This window comes from Apium graveolens, chromosome 9 (assembly GCF_009905375.1).
Source record: "Apium graveolens cultivar Ventura chromosome 9, ASM990537v1, whole genome shotgun sequence".
Classification (NCBI taxonomy): Eukaryota; Viridiplantae; Streptophyta; class Magnoliopsida; order Apiales; family Apiaceae; genus Apium; species Apium graveolens.
This window is the reverse complement of record NC_133655.1, coordinates 275,067,844-275,091,626: the sequence shown is the minus strand read 5'-3', so window position 1 is coordinate 275,091,626 and position 23,783 is coordinate 275,067,844. Positions and strand designations below refer to the sequence as shown.

Sequence of the window (23,783 nt, the reverse complement as noted above, 5' to 3'; positions counted from 1 at the left end):
CGGATAGAAATAGATAGAAAAGTGAGTTGAGAATGAAACATTATGTCATATATGGACTAACTGAATATTTGAGTAGGGGTGTTACCTTAGATTTTATTACTATAGATGTGAAATTTTCACCCTAACATAACACCCACATTATGCCGGTAGTACTATGTAGCCATACGCCACTAAGTTGTTAATAATGTTTTGTTATAGACTAAGAATAAAACAAAATTTAAATTTAAACTAAAAAGAAAATTTATTTTAATAAATATTTAATTTGGATAAATAATTCATGAATTTATCTTAGAAAGTAATATTACATCAAATAATTGACTTACGAACATTTTGTAACAAGGAAAATAGTTTATTTAAATATAAAATTATTTATTAATTATTTTGGTAAATTTAAATAATTTTTTTTATAAAATTACTTCTTTAAATATTTATTCTGCTTTAATTCAAACCTCTAATAACTTTATATTTTTACACACTAATTTGTAGTTTTATTGTAATAATTATAATATGGAGAATTAAAAAGTTAAAATTTTTAATTTTAACAAAAATGAAATTTTTTTCTGAAACTAATTGATTTGAACAAAATAATATAGGAATATTTTTCAGAAGTAAAAGAATAACATATAAACTTTTTATTTAAAATTTTATAAATATTAAAAGAGTTTTTGGATTTTAAGATTACATGAAAGAATTTGATAATTTATTTAATAAAAATAATAAATTTTGATTAAAGTGACTAATATATATATATATATACACACACACAATATTAGCATGAAATATTTTTGAAAATTTATAAGTTACTCGTAATAGATATAATGTGAGAAATTTATAAAATTAAATATTTATAAAATTTATAAATTTTAAAAAGAAAGCAAATGACCTAAAAATATAAAGAAAAAAACAAATTATAAAATTGGGCTGGGTTAGTGAAATTGGGACTGGGCCGCTAAAATTTGGGTTTGAACAAAGCGCGAAGTGAAATTTTGAGACAAAAGAAAATGGGAAAATGGATTGGGGAAACACAATCGATGTCACTCGCACACTCTCTCCGCATTGATTAACGAGCACGAGCAACAGGTTCATGTTTCCGACAAAAAAATCGAGAAACACAATCTGGCAATTAGATTTTTGATTAAATGATTTGATAACGCATTCGAGAAATTAAGGTTCCAAATTCAGCTACGGTTCTAAAAATATTGGGGTTCTATTTTAAGGAATTATCTCTCTCACCGGCTAATTCTCTTTCACGATGTCTCTGTCTCTCGCACTTTATCTCTATGGCTTTCTCTCTCTATCTTGTTGGGATTTAATCTAAAACTTGTTTTTAGATAATAATATTTGTATTAAGTTTTATTTATTTGTGTTACTCGTGAATCATGTAAACCACGTAGCATCATGTAAACCACGTAGCAGGTAGAATAGGTCATTTGTTTGTTTCGGTAATATTAGGAAGAGTTCTGAATAAGTGGGGGTGTTAGAGTATTTGTAGGAAGTAGTTGCATGATTTTAGCTAACTCAATAGTTGGTCCATCCTTTAAATATTTGTATGTACTCGCTTAGAATTATAAGCAGAGAGAACACAATGTAGTCCACGGAGACACTCCATATTTTTAGATATCAATCTTTGTTTTTATAATTTCATCATGGTATCACAGCCTCATGATCTAGGGTTTGTGGGTTGATATTTTTACACACACATATATATATACATATTAAGCATTAAGTTTTTATTTTTCATATTCAATGACATCAAGCAATATGTGATATTCAAGAAGCATCTCGAGCTGAGATGATGAGGTGCAGTGTAGGCAAGTGGGAGGTATCATCATGTGCAGTATGGGATGCATATGGGGCGAATATTCTTTTCTATTTTTGTACTGTCCAGGAGAAGTTAAAATTAGAGAAAGAAGCTGAAGCGTTTGTTGCTCAGGACGATGGTTGAGGGAGAGTGTGACAAACCTCGACGAAAGAAAGAACACTGTCAAGAAGCAAATCTAGCACAGCCTCATGACGATGAACCGAAATTGAGGTAGAGGCCATATGGGCCAACAAAGACAAGCCATACGGGCTTGTGAATAATAGCCATAAGGTCTGTGAAATGGATGCCATATGGGCACGAAATAAATTGCTAGACCGGCAAACAAGGAAGACAAAAGGAGCTGTGATCAGTGGTGCCATATGGGCACACAAAGGCCACACGGGGTGGATCAATTTATTTGCCATACGGGCATGAAGAAGCTGTTTTAGTTCAAGGCATGCCTTACCGGCTATGTTAAGAATCTGCATAAACAAGTTTAGATTAAGGGGGAGATTGTTGGAATTTAATCTAAAACTTATTTTTAGATAATAACATTTGTATTAAGTTTTATTTATTTGTGTTACTGCTGAATCATGTAAACCACCTAGCAGGTAGAATAGGTCATTTGTTTGTTTGAGTAATATTAGGAAGAGTTCTGAATAAGTGGGGGTGTTAGAGTATTTGCAGGAAGTAGTTGCATGATTTTAGCTAACTCAATAGTTGGTCCATCCTTTAAATATTTGTATATACTCCGTTAGAATTATAAGCAGAGAGAACACAATGTAGTCCATGGAGACACTCCATATTTTTACATATCAATCTTTGTTTTTATAATTTCATCATATCTCACCCTATCTCTCTGTCTATCTCTAATATTGTAATCTTATACAGCAGAAATTGAAAACTAGTAAATCTTATAAGATTACTTGTTGTCATATAAGCGGAAGCTTAAATATCTTGTTACAATTGTATATGTGATGTGTTAAAAGATATAATTCTACTTATCTATACCAGATTAAGGTTCAGGTGCGTATAACTTCCAAGCTTGAAATTATGGAGCCATGTTGCAGTGTGAAGGACAAGTTGGAATGCTCTTTTTCTTGGTTCTGTTTAAGGACAATGAATATCATCTTCGATTAATAGCCTTGTGGACAAATTAACAACGGTTTTATTTCTTAGGCGCAAGATACTATTATGTTCAAACTTTACAGCAGTTTTATATCCATTGAACAGATAGAGAAACTGGAAGATCTCGTGACCATGGATGCTGGAGCTCTAGTCATTATAGATTTGCGGTGGTATGTTTTTTTAATTCATCTGCTGATTTCATATTTGCTCGAGTGCTCTCTGTAAAATTATATTCTTTCTGCAGCTCCAACACACAGAAAATGATACCTTGGAAGGTTTAGGACACAACGCCAGAGGGCATGGCAATGCCATCGTTGGGGTAAGTGACCATGGTTTCGCTTACATGTTAGTATTTCTTCTGGTGTACAAAAAATTTAACTTGTAGTCAAATGCTTGCTTCTTGATTTGGACTTATACCAAGAAACTAAAGTTTAGGATTGGTAACATTTGGTACTTCATCTTTGTACCGTTGTAAAATTAATATATTATTGAGTATGTCAAAGTTGAAAGTTCCAATCATTTTGTAAAATATTATGTGGATACTACTTAGCATTGCTTTTGTTTTATGTTAGTTAAAAACTATGGTATTTACACAGGTTGCTTTGTATAATTTATAGCAGTGTTAACTTCCTATTTTAAATATCAATAGTAGGCCAAATAGTAGTTTGTTTACTGGTTTCTATAGAATCATGAAAACGAGTAGACCAACAGTCATACTTAGCATTATTAAGATTAAGGACAACGAGATCAAGTTTCTTATGTACACATAATTGGAAGAAAAAACATTTCCAGACCTACTCCTCGACTAGTCATTTTTTATTAGTTTGATATAATACAGAATTTTTGTATCTTACTTAGTATTGATGGCGCATTGAAGTTCCTCAGAGTGTTGGATTTGGGAAGAAGCATGCTATCCAGACCAATTCCTCCGGAGATTGAAAATTTAACTAGTATTGTTAAGATGTAAGTCAATATTATGGACATGATTAATGTTTCAAGTTGTTGCTCCAGAATATCTCTGAAGTTTTCTTACCTGTCCAGTTGTATTGTTACATATTACTACTTAAACTTTGCTTAAATTTGACAATTGCCCAGCAGGTTTATAAAGCCAAGATATTTTCCTTGGTGATAACTTGGTGTTATGAATGTTCCTGTTTCAATATAGAGTCTACCTATAAAGCTAGCTTTGCATACAACATGTGGCCATGTTGAAAACGTAGATGGGCTTTACACAAAAAATATTTCAATAATATTTTTACACCAGCACAATAATAACAGATTACTTTTATTTCTTAATAATAGAAATACAACTTATACATATATACAAGTGTTTACACACACTGCAATCTTTTTCCTCTCACAAGAGCTTCAGCTTTTTTCTTTCTCTCTGTGAACCTCACTATTGGTGTTGTATACAAGAATGCAGGAATGCCTTATTTATAGGCTCTGAGATGATGACCTAATTGCTTAAGTAATATTGTTGCTGACCTAATTGCTTACATAGACATACATTTAATACAAGCATATCAAATTTCAATATCTAGGTTCCTGCATCTGTGTTTTGTGCAATCTTCAACTCAGCCTACCTTATTTGCAGGGCTTCATTTAAGATCTTACAGATGACAAGCAGCTTCCATCCTTCTAGACAATATGAATAGTTTGACATCTTGCTGGACTCTTCCTCATTCAACTCTTATCCTGAAAATATATAGTTGTGCTGCTGCAATTACATTTCACGTACTCTTCCTTATTATCTGGTACACACAGCTGGATACTTATTTAATAGCTGACTTTTTATTTTGCAAATTCTAGATGCCAGCTTTTACTTATACATATGAGGGTTTGAATTCTAACACTCCCCCTCAAACCCGATTCTGCATTCTGAGTTTCTTTTTCATTTTCAGAAATATCTCTGGCTTCAATGGCTTTGTGAAAATATCGGCTAAATTTTCTTCTGTTCTGCAGTGCACCAATTCCACAATTTTATCGTTTACCTTTTCTCGAAGAAAATGATATTTAATATTAATGTGCTTGCTTCGACTGTGGGATACTGGATTTTTCGCGAGTGAAATAGCGGATTTATTATCCACATAAATAGTAACCGGATCAACCTTTGCAAGATTTAACTCGCCCAATATGTAGCCTAGCCACATAGCTTGACATGCGCATGGTGCTGCTGCCATATACTCCGCCTCACATGTTGAGAGAGCAACTGTTTGTTGCTTCTTTGATGACTACGAAAATATTGCTGAACCAATATGAAAAGCATAACCTGAAGTGCTTTTCCCGTCATCCAAATCTCCACCATAATCACTGTCTGAGTAGCCAACTAATTTTGAATCTTGAGAATGAGTGTAAAATAAACCATGATCAAGTGTACCTTTAATGTATCTCAAAATTCTTTTAGCTTCCATGAAGTGATCTTGCTTCGGCTTCTCCATGTATCTACTAACCAGTCCAACCGCATACATGATATCCGGACGAGTAAAAGTTAGGTACCTCAGACTTCCGACCAAACTTTTGAACAATGTCGGATTTACCGACTCCCTCGTTGAATCAATTCTGAGCTTTATGCTTGCTTCTGCTGGTGTGCTCACCGGCTTGCATTCCTCCATTTTGAACTTCTTTAAAATTTGCTCCGCATATTTTTTCTGAGACATAAAAATCCCATCTTTCTTTTGCTTCACCTCGACTCCAAGAAAGTATGACATTTGACCAATATCTGTCATCTCAAATTCGTTAGTCATAACTTTCTTAAAATCATCAAACATACCAAGGTTGTTTCCTGTAAAGATGATGTCATCCACGTACAAGCACACGATCATAATATCTCCCCCTGAATTTGTCTTTGTATAGAGGGCATGCTCGTATGGACTCTTCACGAAACCTTTTTTCTGAAAATATTCATCAACCCTTGTATTCCATGCTCGCGGAGCTTGCTTCAAACCATATAATGCTTTTCTCAGCCGATAGACTTTATCTTCCTTGCCTTTATGAACATATCCGGGAGGCTGCTCAATATAGACTTCTTCTTCAAGATAACCATTCAGAAATGCCGACTTCACGTCCATCTGAAAAATCTTCCATTGATTTTGAGCTGCAATTGCTGTAAGCAGTCTTATGGTATCAACTCTTGCAACTGGAGCAAATACCTCATCATAGTCAATGCCATATCGCTGCTTGTAGCCTTTAGCCACTAGCCTCGCCTTGTGCTTTTCCACTTCACCATCCTGATTTATCTTTGTCTTGTAGACCCACTTGACACCAATTGCTTTGTGTCCATCTGGAAGATCTGTGAGCTCCCATGTATCATTTTTCTTGATTGCGCCAATTTCTTCATCCATGGCTTTATTCCATTTGCTTTCTTCAGAAGCTTCCTCAAATGTAACTGGATCACACTCAGCCATTAAGCAAAACAATGAATAATCAAAGGTAGTTTGTACCGGACTTGTTGCTTCATATATATTATCCAAACTCTGCATTTTCCTTGGCGCTCCCCCTGAACTGCTGCTTCCTCCCGTGGATGGTGTTGATCCAAAAGTTTGTTGATTTGGACTTGGTGGAGGAGTTTGATCATCGTCTCTGTCATCTTCAATGTTCCGGTTATCACCGTCATCGTCATCACCATTGAAAAATAAACCAGCAACTTTTCTTTCATCCTCGCTCCATCTCCAGTAATCTGATTCATCGAACTCGTCATCTCGAGAAATGATTAATTTCTTCGTCAGGGGATTGTAGAGTCTGTACGCCTTGCTTCTTTTGTCATATCCGGTAAAAATACACTTTTCGCCTTTGTCATCCAGCTTCTTTCTTTTCTGATCAGGAACGTGGGCATAAGCAATACACCCAAAAATTCTGAGATGTCCAACTGATGGTTTGCTCCCGCTCCATGCTTCATTTGGAGTTTTATTTCTGACATTTTTTGTTGGACAGCGATTCAACAAATAAACTGCACATAAAACAGCTTCGGCCCAAAAAGTTCTCGGTATGTGCTTTGCTTTCACCATGCTCCTTGCCATGTCAAGAATAGTGTGATTCTTTCTTTCTGCAACGCCATTTTGTTGAGGAGTGTAGGCCGTTGTCAACTGATGATTGATTCCATGTGTTTTACAAAAACTTCTGAACAGATTAGAAGTATACTCGCCTCCTCTATCTGATCTGAGTACCTTCAAATAATGACCACTTTGCTTTTCTGCTAGTGCTTTGAACTCCTTGAATTTATCAAGAGCTTCTGACTTTTCTTTGATGATATACACCCAACTTTTCCTGCTAAAATCATCAATAAAAGTTAGGTAATACCTATTACCTCCAAGTGATGGGATATCAAATGGACCAGCTATATCTGTGTGAACTATCTCCAATGGCCTCCTGGCTCTCCATGATTTTCCAACGGGAAAACTTTGTCTGTGTTGCTTCCCCTTAACACATGCTTCATACAAATTTTCTGGTTCATTGATTTCTGGCAAGCCGTCCACCATCTTCGTCTTTGACAATAATTTTAAACCAGAAAAAACAAGATGACCATATCTTAAATGCCATAACCACGAGTCATTTTTAATGACCGTCTTCAAACACCTCTGCATCTTCGTCTGTATATCAAGTGTAAACAAACGATTCTTTGACATCTCCACATCTGCAATTAATTCTTGATCCCGATTCCTGATGACGAGAGAATTATCCTGCATCTGTATATAATGTCCTTTCTCCACAAGTTGGCCCAGACTGATGATGTTACTTTTCAAAGCAGGTATATGGTAAACATCATTAATAAACTTTTTCTCACCATTCTTCAATACAATCGTAATTGTACCTTTACCTTTGACTGGAATCTTCGATGAATCACCAAACGTAACTTCTCCGCTGATGGTCTCGTCTATCTCCGTAAATAAATCCTTGTGGCCCGTCATGTGGTTGCTCGCACCAGAGTCAAGATACCAAACATTTTTCTTGCTCTCCTCGTCGCCTTTATAAGTGAGGAACATAGCAGTGCCAATATCTTTGTCTTCTTTTGCTGCTGCAAAATGACTTCTTTCTTCCACTTTCGGTGATCTACATTCATAACTGAAATGGCCAAATTTATTGCAATTATAGCACTGAAATTGAGACTTGTCACCTCGTTTAAATCCTCCTCGTCCTCGTCCTCTAAAATTCTGACCATGGCCAGATGGACGATAACCTTCAGTGTTCTGCCTTCTGTTGAAGGACTGTCTTCCACGTCCTCTTCCACCACGGTAGCCACCTCTAAAGCCACCTCTTCCACGACCAGAACTGCTACTGCTTGAACTTTCACCAATGGACACCTTACTTTACAACGCCTTTTCTAAATGGCTTGTATCATCATACTGGTTCATCCGCTGCTCATGCGCTTGAAGTGAACCAACTAGCTCATCAATGGAAATTGTGGACAAATCTTTTGACTCCTCGATAGAAGTAACCACGTAATCAAATTTTCTCATCAACGAACGGAGTAATTTTTCCATGACCCGAACATCATCGAGACTTTCTCCATTTCTCTTCATCTCATTTGTCACTGTTTTTAAACGAGTAACATATTCACCAATATTTTCTGAGGCCTTCATTTTAATATTTTCGAATTCGCCACGAAGAACTTGGAGCCGCACCTTTTTTACTTTCTCCACGCCTTGGAATGATTTCTGCAAAATCTCCCACGCATCTTTTGCTGTTTTTGCTTCTGAAATTTTTTCAAAGGTAGATTCATCAACACCTTGAAAAATTGTGTACAACGCCTTTTTGTCCTTTTTACGGGACTCCTTTAACGCCGTCTTCTCGGCATTTGGAAGTGCTGCTTCAGCGGTTGCATCTGCGGGCTCATTAAACCCACTTTCGACAATATCCCAATTATCGTAGGAACCGAGTAACACCTTCATTTGGATACTCCAATTCCCGTAATTTGTCGCCGTCAACTTCGGAATGTTGGGCTGCACCATATTTGCCATTTTCTTGAACGGAACGCTGGCTCGGATACCACTTGTTGAAAACGTAGATGGGCTTTACACAAAAAATATTTCAATAATATTTTTACACCAGCACAATAATAACAGATTACTTTTATTTCTTAATAATAGAAATACAACTTATACATATATATAAGTGTTTACACACACTGCAATCTTTTTCCTCTCACAAGAGCTTCAGCTCTTTTCTTTCTCTCTGTGAACCTCACTATTGGTGTTGTATACAAGAATGCAGGAATGCCTTATTTATAGGCTCTGAGATGATGACCTAATTGCTTAAGTAATATTGTTGCTGACCTAATTGCTTACATAGACATACATTTAATACAAGCATATCAAATTTCAATATCTAGGTTCCTGCATCTGTGTTTTGTGCAATCTTCAACTCAGCCTACCTTATTTGCAGGGCTTCATTTAAGATCTTACAGATGACAAGCAACTTCCATCCTTCTAGACAATATGAATAGTTTGACATCTTGCTGGACTCTTCCTCATTCAACTCTTATCCTGAAAATATATAGTTGTGCTGCTGCAATTACATTTCACGTACTCTTCCTTATTATCTGGTACACACAGCTGGATACTTATTTAATAGCTGACTTTTTATTTTGCAAATTCTAGATGCCAGCTTTTACTTATACATATGAGGGTTTGAATTCTAACAGGCCAAACAGCTCTGATAGTGTTTGTTTTGACTAGATTAGATTCAGGCAATTAATAAATATATAAGCCAAAACTACCATTGATTCATATTTCAGCGCCTTAAATTTTCATAACTATAGGTAGATAGATAAGTTGATACATTAAAAACACATTTCATGTACTGCTTGCAACGTGTAACAAGTGTAGCAAGTCATTATTCTGACTTGGCACTTATATCTTTTCAGGTGTCTCGAAGAGCTTTGGGTAGCAGTTCTTAACACTACTTGTTTATTATTCAATTAGTTATTAGTTAGTTATTGACTTCTCATTTTGTTGGTTCATGGTAGATGGAGTACCCATTCTGGGCATTATTACTGCTTTGTGCATACATTTAGTGGCATTATTACTGCTTTGTGCATACATCTAGTGGCATGTGGTACTTCCTTGATCAATAAGCAGTGGAGACCTCGGGCAAAGTAGCAGTTAAGCAAAAAATGATATCCCAGAGCAAAATAGTAGAGTAGAAGGATTAGTATTATTATTGACATTGGGCACTATTTAGTTTTATTTTATGTTTTTGTTTTTGAATATAAAGTTATCAAACAAATTTGTATGCAACCTTAGTTGTGATGATCTTGGTAGTTATTTATTATTGGAAGTAATGGATGTATAACGTAAAATATTGTTATCAAATGAAAGAAGAATTTAATTGATTATTAATTTTTATTTTGTTGGAAAATTCAAATCTTCAAATATAATATTTTTATTTGATTCACAAGCGGGCCCGATATTCTGAAAATCAGTTTTATAAATAATAAGATCATTTGCAATCCAATAAGTATGTTACTATAGAGTCCAAAACAGGTTTATATTGAGATCTATAGTAACAAAATATGGTATATTGTAATAGAGTAGTTGCTATGTTGCTATAGATATCTATACTAACTAGTTACAAGTCAACATTGCCTTAGTCCTTTTCCGACCTTTAGCAACACTTTTTTGGTTCTATAGCAACACAGTTGGGGGTTGCTTGAAGCAATCTATGGTGTAGTGAAATTATTAGATGGCGGAAAGATATATAAGAAAAAACCAATATATTATGGGGAGAAATATAATTGGACTCATTTTTCTCCATTTTTTGAGCTTCCATGTTGGGAAACAGTCAGCCTTCGTCATAATATTGATATTATACACACGAAAAAGAATGGCTTTGATAATATTTTTACACAATTCTTGGTGATGCAAAGAAGACCAAATATAACACAAAGTGAAGAAAAGATTGTCAAGAATCAGGTGTACACCGTGAGTTGTGGATTCGAGGTGATGGCACCGAACCACATGCATTATATACACTTTCAAAGGAACAAGTTCATAAGTTATTCAAGTGGATTGTCTCATTGAAATTTCCAGATGGTTATGCCTAAAAAATATCTAGGTGTCTCAATTGGGCAAAAAATTGTATTGGTGGTATGAAATCACATGATGGTCACGTCTTCATGAAAAAATTATTATCTATCGTTTGTCATGACCTTCTTCCGAAGCATATAGGGGATCCTATCATTGAATTGTAGAACTTCTTTCAAGATATATGCTCTTCAACTCTCAAGTACTCAGATTTAAAAAAAATGAAGAAGTATATAGTGAGGATAATGTCCAAACTTGAAACCGTCTTCACTCCTGGTTTATTTGATCAAATGGGGCATTTTCCACTACATTTAGCAACCGAGTGTATGTTGGGTGGGCAAGCTAATGGGCGTTGGATGTATTTTATTGAAAGATACTTGCACAACTTGAAATTGAAAGTAGGAAATAAAGCTCGAGCGAAAGGTTCAATGGACACGATTATCGATAATATGGTGAAATTACAGTTATTAATAAGTTGATGTATGCAGGAAACTGTGATGGCTGAGCGGGTTGTGAACAATAGAGGCAACAACGGAGATGAGGTATCTGGCAGAAATGAAGATGAAGACCTCGATGTACACAACTATGCGCTAATATAGTAGGCTTTGTCATATTAGCCTGGTAATATCTACTTAGCTTTTTATGAACTGAAAGACTTGTTGGGTTTTAGAATTCTGCTCCTCTTTTGGAAAGCTATATGTAGCTCTTTTGTTAAATTATATGGGGCATGTAACCAATGGTCATCAAACTTTCCAATACTAAACATAGATGACCAAACTAGATGGGCATAACTATAACTAACCAGTTTAATGATTTTAAAGCAAGAGTTGGTTTTATATGTTTTCCTCTATTATTTTATGATATATGGTGCATCAAGAAAAAGAAATGGCTTTTTCTTTAGAGGTAGTTCAAAAGAAGAATTTTTTTATTCGGATTTTGTTATGTATATTCGACCGAAACCTGTTGCAAATAATAATCCACCAAAATGGTTGAAATTGAAAATCTACTAAAAACAGTAGAATTTAATTTTTTACTAAAAGTGGTCGAATTTGATAAACAAGCATATATAGTCGAATTTAGCATATTTGGCGGGTTTTTCAAATTTTAAAGAAAATTTGAAAATTTAAGTCAAAATTATTGGCGGGATTTTCAAATTTAAATTCGACTGAATGCAGTTGTATTTACGTGGTTGTATTTAGTCGGGCCTATTGAACCGGGTAAATACAACCATTTTACTATATACAACCGTTTTACTAAATACAGCCGAATATAATTGTATTTAACTAAATACAACCGTTTTTTGGGCATTTGTGTTTAGATATTTTTTTGTAATGAGTTAAGTCCACTGGTTATCCTATTTCTGTTCCTGTACTATTTAGATTAATAGCTATACCTCTTTGAGGGTTTCACAGAGTGAATATGTGCTATATTGCTTAAAACTCTTTTTATCCTTAAACAAGTATGACATTTGTGAGCAAGCGTCATCTACCTGTGGATGACAGCTGCTACAGGAGCTTAATCAACAATACATCCTCTAATTCTCTTTATTAAAGCATCATTCTCTTGCTGAAATGTTTCCAAAATTGCTCCATATCCGAAACACATCTAATTCCATAATAAAAGATAGCTTAATCAACAATACATCCTCTAGGTAGCCCTGTGAACACATATGTTTCCTTTATTTCAAGTCTCTAATCGCAAACTCAGCTAAATCTTTCTGGGTACCAGCATAGCTTTCGACAACACTCGGCTACATAACTAGATGAATATCACAGTTATGTTAAATAGTTCACAAAATAAAATTGTATAACTTATATTAGTGTCATTTGTCAACTAAACTTATAGGAAATAGGTCTTAGCTCTCAAACAACTAAAAGCTTCTAAACCAACCTTTATCACAAGCAGGTTAACAATTCTTTCACGAATTCCACTATAGTGTTGTCTTTAGTTTAACGTGTAGACTACAAAATTAACAAATCAGTAAGAAACACCTTATAACAACACCAAAAAATAAAAAACCTAAGCAACAATTTAAACAAAACCCCAAAAATAAATATCAAAATTTACCCAAACTTAAGATTACAAAACCTTATAACCAGCGTAAATTCCCTTGTATATAAAATTTGAAAAGAAAAAGAAGAAACAAATTTAAAAAGTTCTAATTGCAAGCAAAACTTATACAATTTTTTTCTCATGTATATAAAGATACAAAAATTAAAAACATTAGTGATTACATATAAAATTGAAATAATTGAAGACTTCTCTCAGTCACCCAAATAGATTCTCGGTGTGACATTCTAAAAGTAAGAAAAAATGAATTAAAAAATTAGGGCTCTAAGTTAAAAACTCCAAAATACTAAAATAAAATCAATTCGATCTTTCGCAAACATACCCACTTACCAATTCGAGGTTTTGAGCTTTGAACATACTGATTTGAAATATTAATTAAACAAATCGATTTAGTTTTCAAGAAATCGACTTGTAAGATTTCAAGTCTTAAGACTAGTGTATTACGAACGGTAAGAATTCTGAAGTTTCAAACTTGTGTTTATCAACGAGAGATTTAGAGTGGTTGTGTGTGTGTTGGGGGAGATCTAGGGTTCTTCGGAGAGGGAGACTTGATAGAGTCAGTGAATGAGAGAATTGAGAGGCGTTAGTTTTTAGTTTTATTTAATTTTTATATGTGTTAAGAGTTTGAAGGTGGGAACAAAATTTGGTGAAGGGGGAAATATTTGGACAACCGCTAGTTCAATTTTTTTAAAAGAGTATTTTAGATATCGATTATAAATTAAGCGATATCTTTAAAACAGGGAGATATCGTATTTTCACGGGATAATGTTATTGTATTTTTTAATATCAAAGGCATTAACAACCGATATAAAATGTGAGATGTCTATTAACCTTTTTTTTGTAGTGTGTTGTTAGTCTTAAAAATTGAGAGGGTTGAATGGTTTTAAATTCATATGTACATTATATATATATATATATATGTATATATTAGTAACAATACAACACACGCACACACTCTTTTATGTATGTAAACTGGGAAAAAATAGAAGTTCTGTTATTCAAACAATGTAGTGTACAGACTTATATAAAACTAGTAAATGAAAGCTATAAAATAGGAACTAATTCTAAACAGATTCTCCACAACTCCACTGCTATTATTTAGCTCCTAAAATCATGCTAGTGCGGGTGACTAATTCCACACCAACTGACATATTATTTGAATATGTTTAGATTAAACAAAATCCAACACATCCCCCCCTAATCTAAACATGTTCCCAGACCTCAGCTCAGACAACCGCATCAATATTTTCGACACCGATCACCTTCCTCATTTCTTCGAATTTAACTTCTCCCAATGCCTTAGTTAGAATATCTGCTCTTTGCTTGTGCGTAGGTACGTACTTGACCACCAGCTTTCCTCGTTCTATGCACTCGCGAATGAAATGAAAGTGGACATCAATATGCTTACTTCTTTCATGTTGAACTGGATTTTTCATCAGCTCCATTGCAGATCTATTGTCCACATGAAGTATGACTGGTGCAACTCGTTGCCCAGAAATTTCTTCCAACAGTCCCTGAAGCCAGATGCTTTGACAGGCTGCGGTTGTAGCCGCCATGTATTCTGCCTTGCAGGATGATAATGCCACTACTCTCTGTTTTTGTGAAGCCCATGAGATCAAGCTTTTATTTAGATAAAAACACATCCCACCTGTACTCCTCCTGTCTACAACATCACCAGCTAGGTCGCTATCTGAGAAGCCAATCAAAAACTTCCCATTTCTCTCGTTCTTGTACACTAACCCATGATCGATTGTGCCCCTCACATATCTCAGTATATGTTTTATTGCCTGTTGATGCTTGACAGTGGGCTTTTCAATAAAACGACTTGCTACACCTACTGCATACGATATATCTGGCCTAGTATGCGTCAAATATCGCAGACTCCCAACGATGCCTCTATATTCAGTTGCATCTACTAGCCTACCACCATCGTCCCTGTCCAACTGCAATTTATATTCCATAGGATATTTACATGGGTTACAGTTCAACATACCTGTCTTTTCCAGCAGCCTTTTGGCGTATGCAGATTGCTTCAACGTGGTGGACAAATCTGTCTGACTAACTTCTATACCCAAGTAAAACGACAACAAACCCAGATTACTCATCTCAAACTGTTCACTCATCTGTAACTTAAACTCCTCAATTTCACGTTTGTGTATGCCTGTCACTAACAGATCATCAACGTAAACTCCAACTATCACTACATTTCCTCTGTCGAATCTTGTGTATACAGCCTGTTCATGCAAGCATCTCTTGAAACCTAGCTCTCTCAAACACTTATCCAATCTAGCATTCCAGGCCCTAGGCGCTTGACGTAGTCCGTATAGTGCCTTAACTAGTTTGTACACCTTTTGTTCTAGTCCCTCCTTCACAAATCCCTCGGGCTGAGTTACGTATACCTCTTCTTGAAGTTCACCATTTAAAAACGCAGATTGTACATCGAGATGGTGAACCTCCCAACCTTCCTTTGCCGACAGAGCTAGCAACAATTGAATCGTGTCAAGACGAGCTACAGGTGCGAACACCTCATCATAATCAGTACCCTTTTGTTCCACATAGCCCTTTGCGACTAAGCGCGCCTTGTGCTTCACTATGTTCCCTTCTGGATCCTTTTTCAATTTAAATACCCACTTCAGTCCAATGGATCTGTGTCCGGGTGGCAGGTTTGTAAGAATCCATGTGTTGTTTCTCTCAATTACATCAAATTCCTGCTTCATCGCGTCCTGCCATTCTCCCTCCTCTGCTGCTTCTTTAAAGGATGTTGGCCCTTTTACCTTTAGTAACATCAGTTCATCAATAATATCGAAAACCTCCGTCTCGTTGTAAATTTCATTTAGAGATCTGTAGCGTCTGGGTTCACTACTTCCTGCACTACTTTCTGCAGAGGGCATATCTGTTGTCTCTCCCGTCGAATTAACTGCATCACCTGAAGATTGTAGAGCTGATGACTGTGACTGTGGTGACTGCAGGGGTGTTGGCTCAGGCTCTGTTTCAGTGCCATCTCCTGTATCCATGGGACAACTCATCTCAACGTACTTACCGGGAAAACTCACCTCGTTCACTTGCTCTTGTTCCCACGACCAGAATTTGTCTTCTTGGAACACCACATCTCGACTTACGTGCACCGCCCCTGTTTTCGGATCATACAGCCTATTTCCTTTCGTACCTGGTTCCTTACCGAGATACACAACCAACTTACCACGATCGTCCAGTTTCTTTGTGTGTATCGAGGGGACCTTCATGACTGATGTACATCCAAAAATTCTTACATGTGACAAATCTGGTTTTTCACCATACCATACTTCATACAGAGTTCTGCCTTTCAATATACGAGTTGGTAGACGATTTAGTACATAAATCGAATGTCGCACTGCCTCTCCCCACATAAACGCTGGCAGACCTGATTCCTTCAAAATGCTTCTAGTCATAGCCACGACAGTTCGGTTTCTACGCTCAACCATCCCATTTTGTTGAGGGGTGTAGGGGGCTGTGTAGTGCCTCTGGATACCAGCCTTTTCGCAAAATTCCGTGAACTCCTTCGAACAAAATTCCCCGCCTCGATCCGTCCTCAGTATTTTAATACTTCTTTCAGCTCCATTTTCGACCAAGGCCTTGAATTTCTTGAACATTTCGAATGCACTGCTCTTCTCCTTCAGTAAGTACACCCACATCTTCCTGCTATAATCGTCGACAAATAACAAAAAATAACGATTACCTCCGGGTGTCATTGGCATGATGGGTCCACAAATATCAGCATGTACTATCTCCAGTGTCTTTCTCGAGTTGAAAGTTGCTTGGGACGGGAATGGCCTCCTGGACTGTTTCGACATCAAGCACCCTTCACACTTCTTCAATGGTTGTATCATTTCTGGAATTCCCAGTGCCATTTCTTCTTTCGACATAAGCTCTAATGCCCGAAAATTGACATGCCCAAGCCGAGCATGCCACAACCATGTATTCTCTTCCAACTTCGTGAGTAAACATGAGAGTTTGCTCTCCTCAAGGCTAATTTTATACAACCGATTTTCGGTTTTTTTCACTTTCATCAGAAGCTTTCCATTGCCTTTGTAGACCCACAAGTAATCTCCCTCAAGTATTACTCTATTTCCTGCCTCCGATAATTGGCCCAGACTTATAATGTTATTACACAGATTAGGAATAAAATATACCTCCTGTAAAATTCTTTCCTCGCCATTTTTATACTGGAATGCAACCGACCCCTTTCCTTGAATATTGACAGTAGATCCGTCCCCGAACTTCACTCTTCCGGTCACACTTTCATCAAGCTCTTTGAATTTTCCACGTTGTCCAGTCATATGATTACTTGCCCCGTTGTCGAGGTACCACACTTGCGAGTCTCTTTGTCCCTCGACGTTTGTACAGAGTTTTGGAATGACCGAGTCCTCCTTCAACAACATTGATTTTGCTTTTATTATTCCTACCTCGGCAATCAACAAGGCCGGCTCATCCTCAAGAATTTGTGAGAAGTTTGCCTCCTTTTGCACCTCTCTTTCTCTTCTTGGCTTACGGCACTCTACGACATAATGCCCATATGCCTGACACTTAAAGCATCTCACTCTGCTTTTGTCCCTTACTCCGCGAACTCCATCTTTCACACGGTACTCTTCACCACTTCGAGTCCCGTTTCTATTGGTCCTCTTTAACCATTCCTCACGAGTCAGAAGTAATTGTCCCTCGTTGCTCTCTCATTTCCTCCATTCTTCCTCAGTCAATAGAAGTTGTCCTTGATTTGTTTCTATCGTTCCTTTTAATCTCTCCTCGTGAGCCTTCAGTGACCCAATGACCTCCTCGACTGACATTTCTTCCACCTTACCGAACTGTTCGATAGCAGAAGCAATTGGGAGGAATTTAGAAGGCATTGCTCTGAGTAACTTCTTAACAACATAAACTTCTTCCACCGTTTCTCCCAGGGCTCTAATGTTGGTCACCGGACTGTTCAGTTTCAGGAAAAATTCATCCAGCTGTTCACTTTCTTTCATACACATAGTTTCGAACTCGCACCTAAGGGTCTGTGCCTTCGCCATTTTCACCTTATCAGCTCCCAACGACATTGTTCTGACTGCGTTCCAGGCCTCTTTGGATGTCTTCTTTTCTGCGATGGACAATAGAATGTCTTCAGGGACTCCTTGGTAAATAACGGCTAGAGCACGCTTGTCCATCTTATATTCGACTGCTGCCTTGGGGTCTTTAGGTTCAATGGCCTCCCACACGCCATGGGCTTGCATAAATACTCTCATTTTGAGAGCCCATGTTGTATAGTTCGTCTTTGTTAGCATCGGGTAGTTCAGGCCGATCGAGTTCTCTTTGGCTTTGTTTGTTTCCATCTTGACGCTGTTCTGGACCTAGTAATCTCCTGTGCTCTGATACCAAGTATTAGTAACAACACAACAGACGCACACACTCTTGTATGTATGTAAACTGAGAAAAAATAGAAGTTCTATTATTCAAACAATGTAGTGTAAAGACTTATATAAAACTAGTAAATGAAAGCTATAAAATAGGAACTAATTCTAAACAGATTCTCCACAACTCCACTGCTATTATTTAGCTCCTAAAATCATGCTAGTGCGGGTGACTAATTCCACACCAACTGACATATTATTTGAATATGTTTAGATTAAACAAAATCCAACAGTATATGACATGCTTGTTCAATTTACTTTCTTCACAAAATAAATTGATGGCTCACAAGTGTGTATGTGGAGCTTTGATAGTGGGTAAAAGGGCATGAAAAACTGTAAATGTTGTTGGCCATTTTTTGTTATGTGAATATCGCTATTTCCGGTGATTGGATGGTACTTTGTGTGAGCATGCAAAGATTGTCATACGAGGTTTGGTGCGAAGATTTAACAATCTTAAAAATGTTCAAAAACAAGTTAAATGTAGGTGAATGTAGGAGTGAGGTTTATTCGCATGAAAATGAAGGCATCCCTTTAGGGTTGAAAGTTATGGAAGAAAGAAATTTAATAAGCAAGTACTTCATTTGCTGATTATAACTTGATTTGTAATTTTAGTCTACTGGGTTTGAAAGAGTGGAGATGTAGAGGAGATTTAGAGGAGATATAGCAGTAGCAAAATAAAGTTGAAAGTTAAGTGTATAACTCGTGTGTTTAGTTCTTTATTGTAATGAATTATCACTGTTTTTTTGTTAAGGTTCATATTTTTCCTATAAACCTTGTTTTGAAAGGAAAAAAGTTGGAGATATCACACACAAGTATATAAGGAATTTAAGTAAGAAAAAAACAAACCAATTTGCATGTTAACATACAATTGTTCGGGTCTTGGAACTGCTCAAATATATTTTGGTATAAAATAGTACACCAAGCTGTCGATTAATATGCTAATTACTTCCAAACAATGAGGCTGCAAAGTATTAAAAACAAATAGTGCAACAACATTAGTTCCACAAATATATACAAAGTAAAGGAAAACTTAGTTGTTTATATGAGAGAAGGCTCTTGTTCTTATGTTATCAGTAAAATGCTCGGGATCTTGTCGCTGTCTTTTCGATAGACAATGCTTTGGCTGTGTATTTTTCTTTTGCATGCCTTCATCAAAAAAATGTAATTATTAATTACACATGAATGGATTATAGTAAAATATTTTATTATTTCTGATATATATAGTACATAAAAGAGATTTCATTTTATATATAGGAAATTGAAACTGAATAAAATAATAAATTCAGTTATCTACTTTTCAAGTAAAATAATAACCTCACCATGTATTATATAAGTTATTGAGCCCCAAGTTTAAAGGTAATAAGAAATCATCAATTAAGTCCACTTATTTTTGAATTAACTTCCTTATAAAAGAAAATTTATATAATATTAACACAATCTTGAAAAAAATTAAAGTCTTTAAGCCTTGTGTATACAATACAAGACATGAAAATTAGAAAGTGTAAAAAAATGTACACTCAGACACATGCCGTAAACAAACATACCCTAATTCATTATTTTGGAAGAACACATCTGAGTCCCTAAGTGAATAAAATAAAAAAATAATAATTTGCTTATTTTCTCCTATTTTCATGCTCGCAAAAAAAAACTCATCATCCTCCATTTTACATATGATAAAAATCTATAATGATAATAAATATTTGGATCAGAGCATGTTTTAACTTTTTAAGAATTACAACTAAATTAATAGGAAAACATTTTACTTCTCTCTAACTTTTATGTTTCACTATAACATACATGTGTGACTGGGGATAGGTAGGCGCACTGAAGAGAGATCGAATCCCGTTTTCTAATGAATACAAAGAACAAAATGTATTTCGACCCAGTCGTAGTTCTCAATCATTTTATGACAACAAAATACAATACTGGGGTAGAAAGATAATCACGATTTAAACTTATAAATAGAAAAATTCATAGATACGAAATTGAAAATTAAACTTACAACTCATGATGATAAAATAATTTGGGGATTGTCACGATGTGGTCTACAGTTAAAAATAATTGGATTAAATATTAGATTCAATTAGGGATATAAATTAAATTTAGATGGATTATTTGGACAAGGCTGTTGGATTTACTCTAAACATATTTGCATATTTATGCCTTGTTTATTTAGTTTCTCAAATGTATTTGTTTTCGTGTGAGTCCTGGGTCCAACATGAATATAGGAGCTCAATAAAAGAGTAGTAGAGATGATGTATGATTATGGTTGAATAGTGGTTCCTCATTTGTAGTAACCACTCTTTTATTTGGTTTAAATCTCTTGTATGTTTCCATTTTAATTAGAACAAGTACTTCCATTCATTTTCTTCTATCCAGAATATACCCAAAGTGAGTGATTATGAAGTGGTTTCATTTACACCTGGTATCAGAGCTTAGGGAAAACTCATAGCAGACAATTCACGATGGAGACTAGTAAACCCAAAGAATGTTCATTTGGCCTCAGTTACCCAATGCTAAAGAAAATAAACTACATTGCATGGGTAATGAAAATGAATGTATTTATGCAAGCACATGGGGTGTGGGAGGCAATAGATACCAAGGATCCTAAGGGCACAGTGGAGGATAAAATCGATAAACAGGCATTGGCTGTAATATACCAAGGTGTCCCTGAAGATGTGTTATTTTCACTATCAGCAAGAAAGACGTCTAAGCAAGCTTGGGACGCAGTCAAAACGATGTTGATAGGGGCAGGCAAGGTGCGAAACGATGTACATGAAGGACACTGATCAGTTTGACGATTTTTATCTGAAACTTAACAATTTGGTCACTAATATCAAGGCTTTTGGAGAGAAAATGGAGGAAGTTTATGTTGTTAAGAAGCTACTCATAGTTGTTCCTATTAGGTTCCTGCAAATTGCTTCCACCATCGAACAATTTGGCAACCTGGAGGAGATGTCAGTAGAGGAAGTTGTTGGTTCTCTCAAGGCCCATGAAGAACGGGTGGAAGGCGTGACTGAGACAAGCAAGGGACAACTCCTGTTGAGAGAGGAAAAATGGAGGAAGAAAGAAAATAGTGAGGGACAAGTACTGTTGCCCCGAGATGAATGGCTAAGGAGAACCAGTAAAGAGAGAGGTCAAACTAGTAACATGAGAGTGAGAGGTGACAAGAGCAAAGTAAGTTCCTTTAACTGTCAAGCATATGGGAATTTTGCTTCAGAATGTCGTAAACCTCGTAGAGATCGAGAAGAGCAGAAGGAGGAAAATCTCACTCTCATTCAAGAGGACGAGCCAGTTTTATTGATAGCTGAGGTTAGACAAACGGAGATTGCATCCATGCTATTGAAAGGGAAGTCAGTAGTGCCAAAATTGCGTACGAGTAATGATGAACGAAGGGAGTCACACATCTGGTATTTGGATAATGGCACCAGCAATCATATGACTGGAGCAAGGGGAAAGTTCAAGGACCTAGATGAACGTGTGACAGGAAAGGTAAGGTTTGGTGATGGATCCACAGTAAATATAGTTGGGAAAGGGAAAATAGAATTTCAATGTAATAACGACAAAGAAAAGATCCTGAAAGATGTGTATTACATCCCTAACTTATGTAATAATATCATAAGTTTGGAACAACTATCTAAATCGGGGAACAGAGTCATATTGGATGTCGAGTACCTGTGGGTGTACGAAGACAGTGGCAAGCTACTAATAAAAATGAAGCGGACTGAAAATCGGTTGTATAAAATAATCCTCGAAGAAAGTAAAGCCACTTGTCTTATGTCAAAGGAAGAATATATCTCATGTCAAGGGAAGGAATGGCATACGGATTACCAAAGCTAGTACAACCACTCAAGAAATGCAAAGGATGCCTAATGTCAAAACAAGCTAGGAAACCATTTCCATCTTAGTCCACTACTGAGTCAAGGAAGCCACTCGAGCTGGTGCACGCGGATATTTATGGACCTATCTCGCCTGTGATTCCTGGATGTAACCGCTATTTTTTGTTATTTATTGATGATTATAGTAAGAAAATGTGGGTATTTTTGTTAAAAGAAAAAAGCAATGCTTTTGAGGTGTTCTTGAAATTTAAGGTGTTGGTTGAGGATGAAATTGAGAAAAGAATAAGGATTTTGAGAACTAATCGGGGGTAGTGGGTTCTGTTCGAAATAATTTACCATATTTTGTGAAAATGCTGGGATTCAAAGACACTATACGGCTCCATACACCCCACAACAAAATGGTGTGGTGGAGCGTAGAAATCGTATGGTTGCAGCAATGAGAAGAAGCTTTCTGAAAGGAGAAAGGAGCTAAACTTCCTGTATTCTTGTAGGGTGCAGCAGTGAGGCATTCGACTTATATCCTTAATAGATTTCCAACCCATGCCCTAAGCGGAAAGACTCCATACGAAGTGTGGTATGGAAAGAAACCGGACTTGTCTCATGTTAAGAACATTCGGAGTGTTGCATTTATGAAGGTTCCATCAGTTCACATGAAATTGGATGATCGTGGAAAGATGGTAAAATTTTGAATTTTCAGATTTGGCAAAAAATTTGAATTTTGATTTAGGAGTGAGCTTTCAAATTTTTGATATTTTTTTGAAACTTTTTGGCATTTCCAACCGCACTGCGGTAGGTTATAAGTTTGTACGAAAATTTTAAATTTTCTAGTTTGGATTTAATTGAATTTAAATTATGATTTGGGCGCCAACTTTCAAATTTTCAAAATTTTCAAAATTTTTGGGCATTTTTAACGACTTGCGGTAGGTTATGAGTTTGAACGAAAAAAATGATTTTTTTATGGTAGGGAACCCGCAACCGCTACCCTTCAGATGATTTTTTAGTTTGGGACCATTTTATTTGGTGCCATTTTGGTTTTAGAGGTTTAGTATTGAATATTCATTACAAAATCATTGAAAATGAAATTGATTTTTTTAATTCTTATATCATGATAATTATTTTAACATCAGCAAGATTGGATCATTGAAATTATTCTTTTTATAAACAATTACGTAACCCTAATTTAACCACTAAATTTCAATCCTTAAATGCACTACATCTCTTATTCAAATTTCTGAAAAATTGTTTGTTGAATTTCTTTTATTTTTTTTTGGTTAAGGTGAATTGTTATCATTTCGTTGAAAACTTATGTTTGTTAAAATATAATTGAAAATGAAGTTAAAAAAAATTCTAATTTTTTGCATACATGGTTATTTTGAAGTAATATAAGCATGCATGAGTTTGAATTAACGAAACAAAATTTGTAAAACCCCTAATTTAACCCCTAAACCTTTCTATATTTAAAAATCATTAATTATATAACATTATTAATTATTTTAACCGT

General features: G+C 35.8%; 1 protein-coding gene and 1 long non-coding RNA gene across 3 annotated transcripts; both read left to right on the top strand.

Annotated features, from left to right (window-relative positions):
• The first annotated feature begins 1,644 nt into the window (after window positions 1-1,644).
• LOC141683034 (uncharacterized) lies at window positions 1,645-5,321 on the top strand. Of its 2 annotated transcripts, none has more exons than XR_012560076.1 (4): window positions 1,645-3,099; window positions 3,174-3,248; window positions 3,807-3,892; window positions 4,527-5,321. It is a non-coding gene; the product is annotated as an uncharacterized LOC141683034 (long non-coding RNA). The 2 variants fall into 2 exon arrangements; XR_012560075.1 differs by having other exon boundaries at window positions 3,788-3,892; window positions 4,527-5,320.
• Window positions 5,322-20,908: 15,587 nt separating this feature from the next.
• On the top strand, window positions 20,909-22,971 carry LOC141686386 (uncharacterized). Its single transcript, XM_074491425.1, has 3 exons — window positions 20,909-21,202; window positions 21,285-21,935; window positions 22,774-22,971. The coding sequence occupies exons 1-3, from the start codon at window positions 20,909-20,911 to the stop codon at window positions 22,969-22,971; spliced, it is 1,143 nt and encodes a 380-aa protein (XP_074347526.1).
• The last annotated feature ends 812 nt before the right edge of the window (window positions 22,972-23,783 follow it).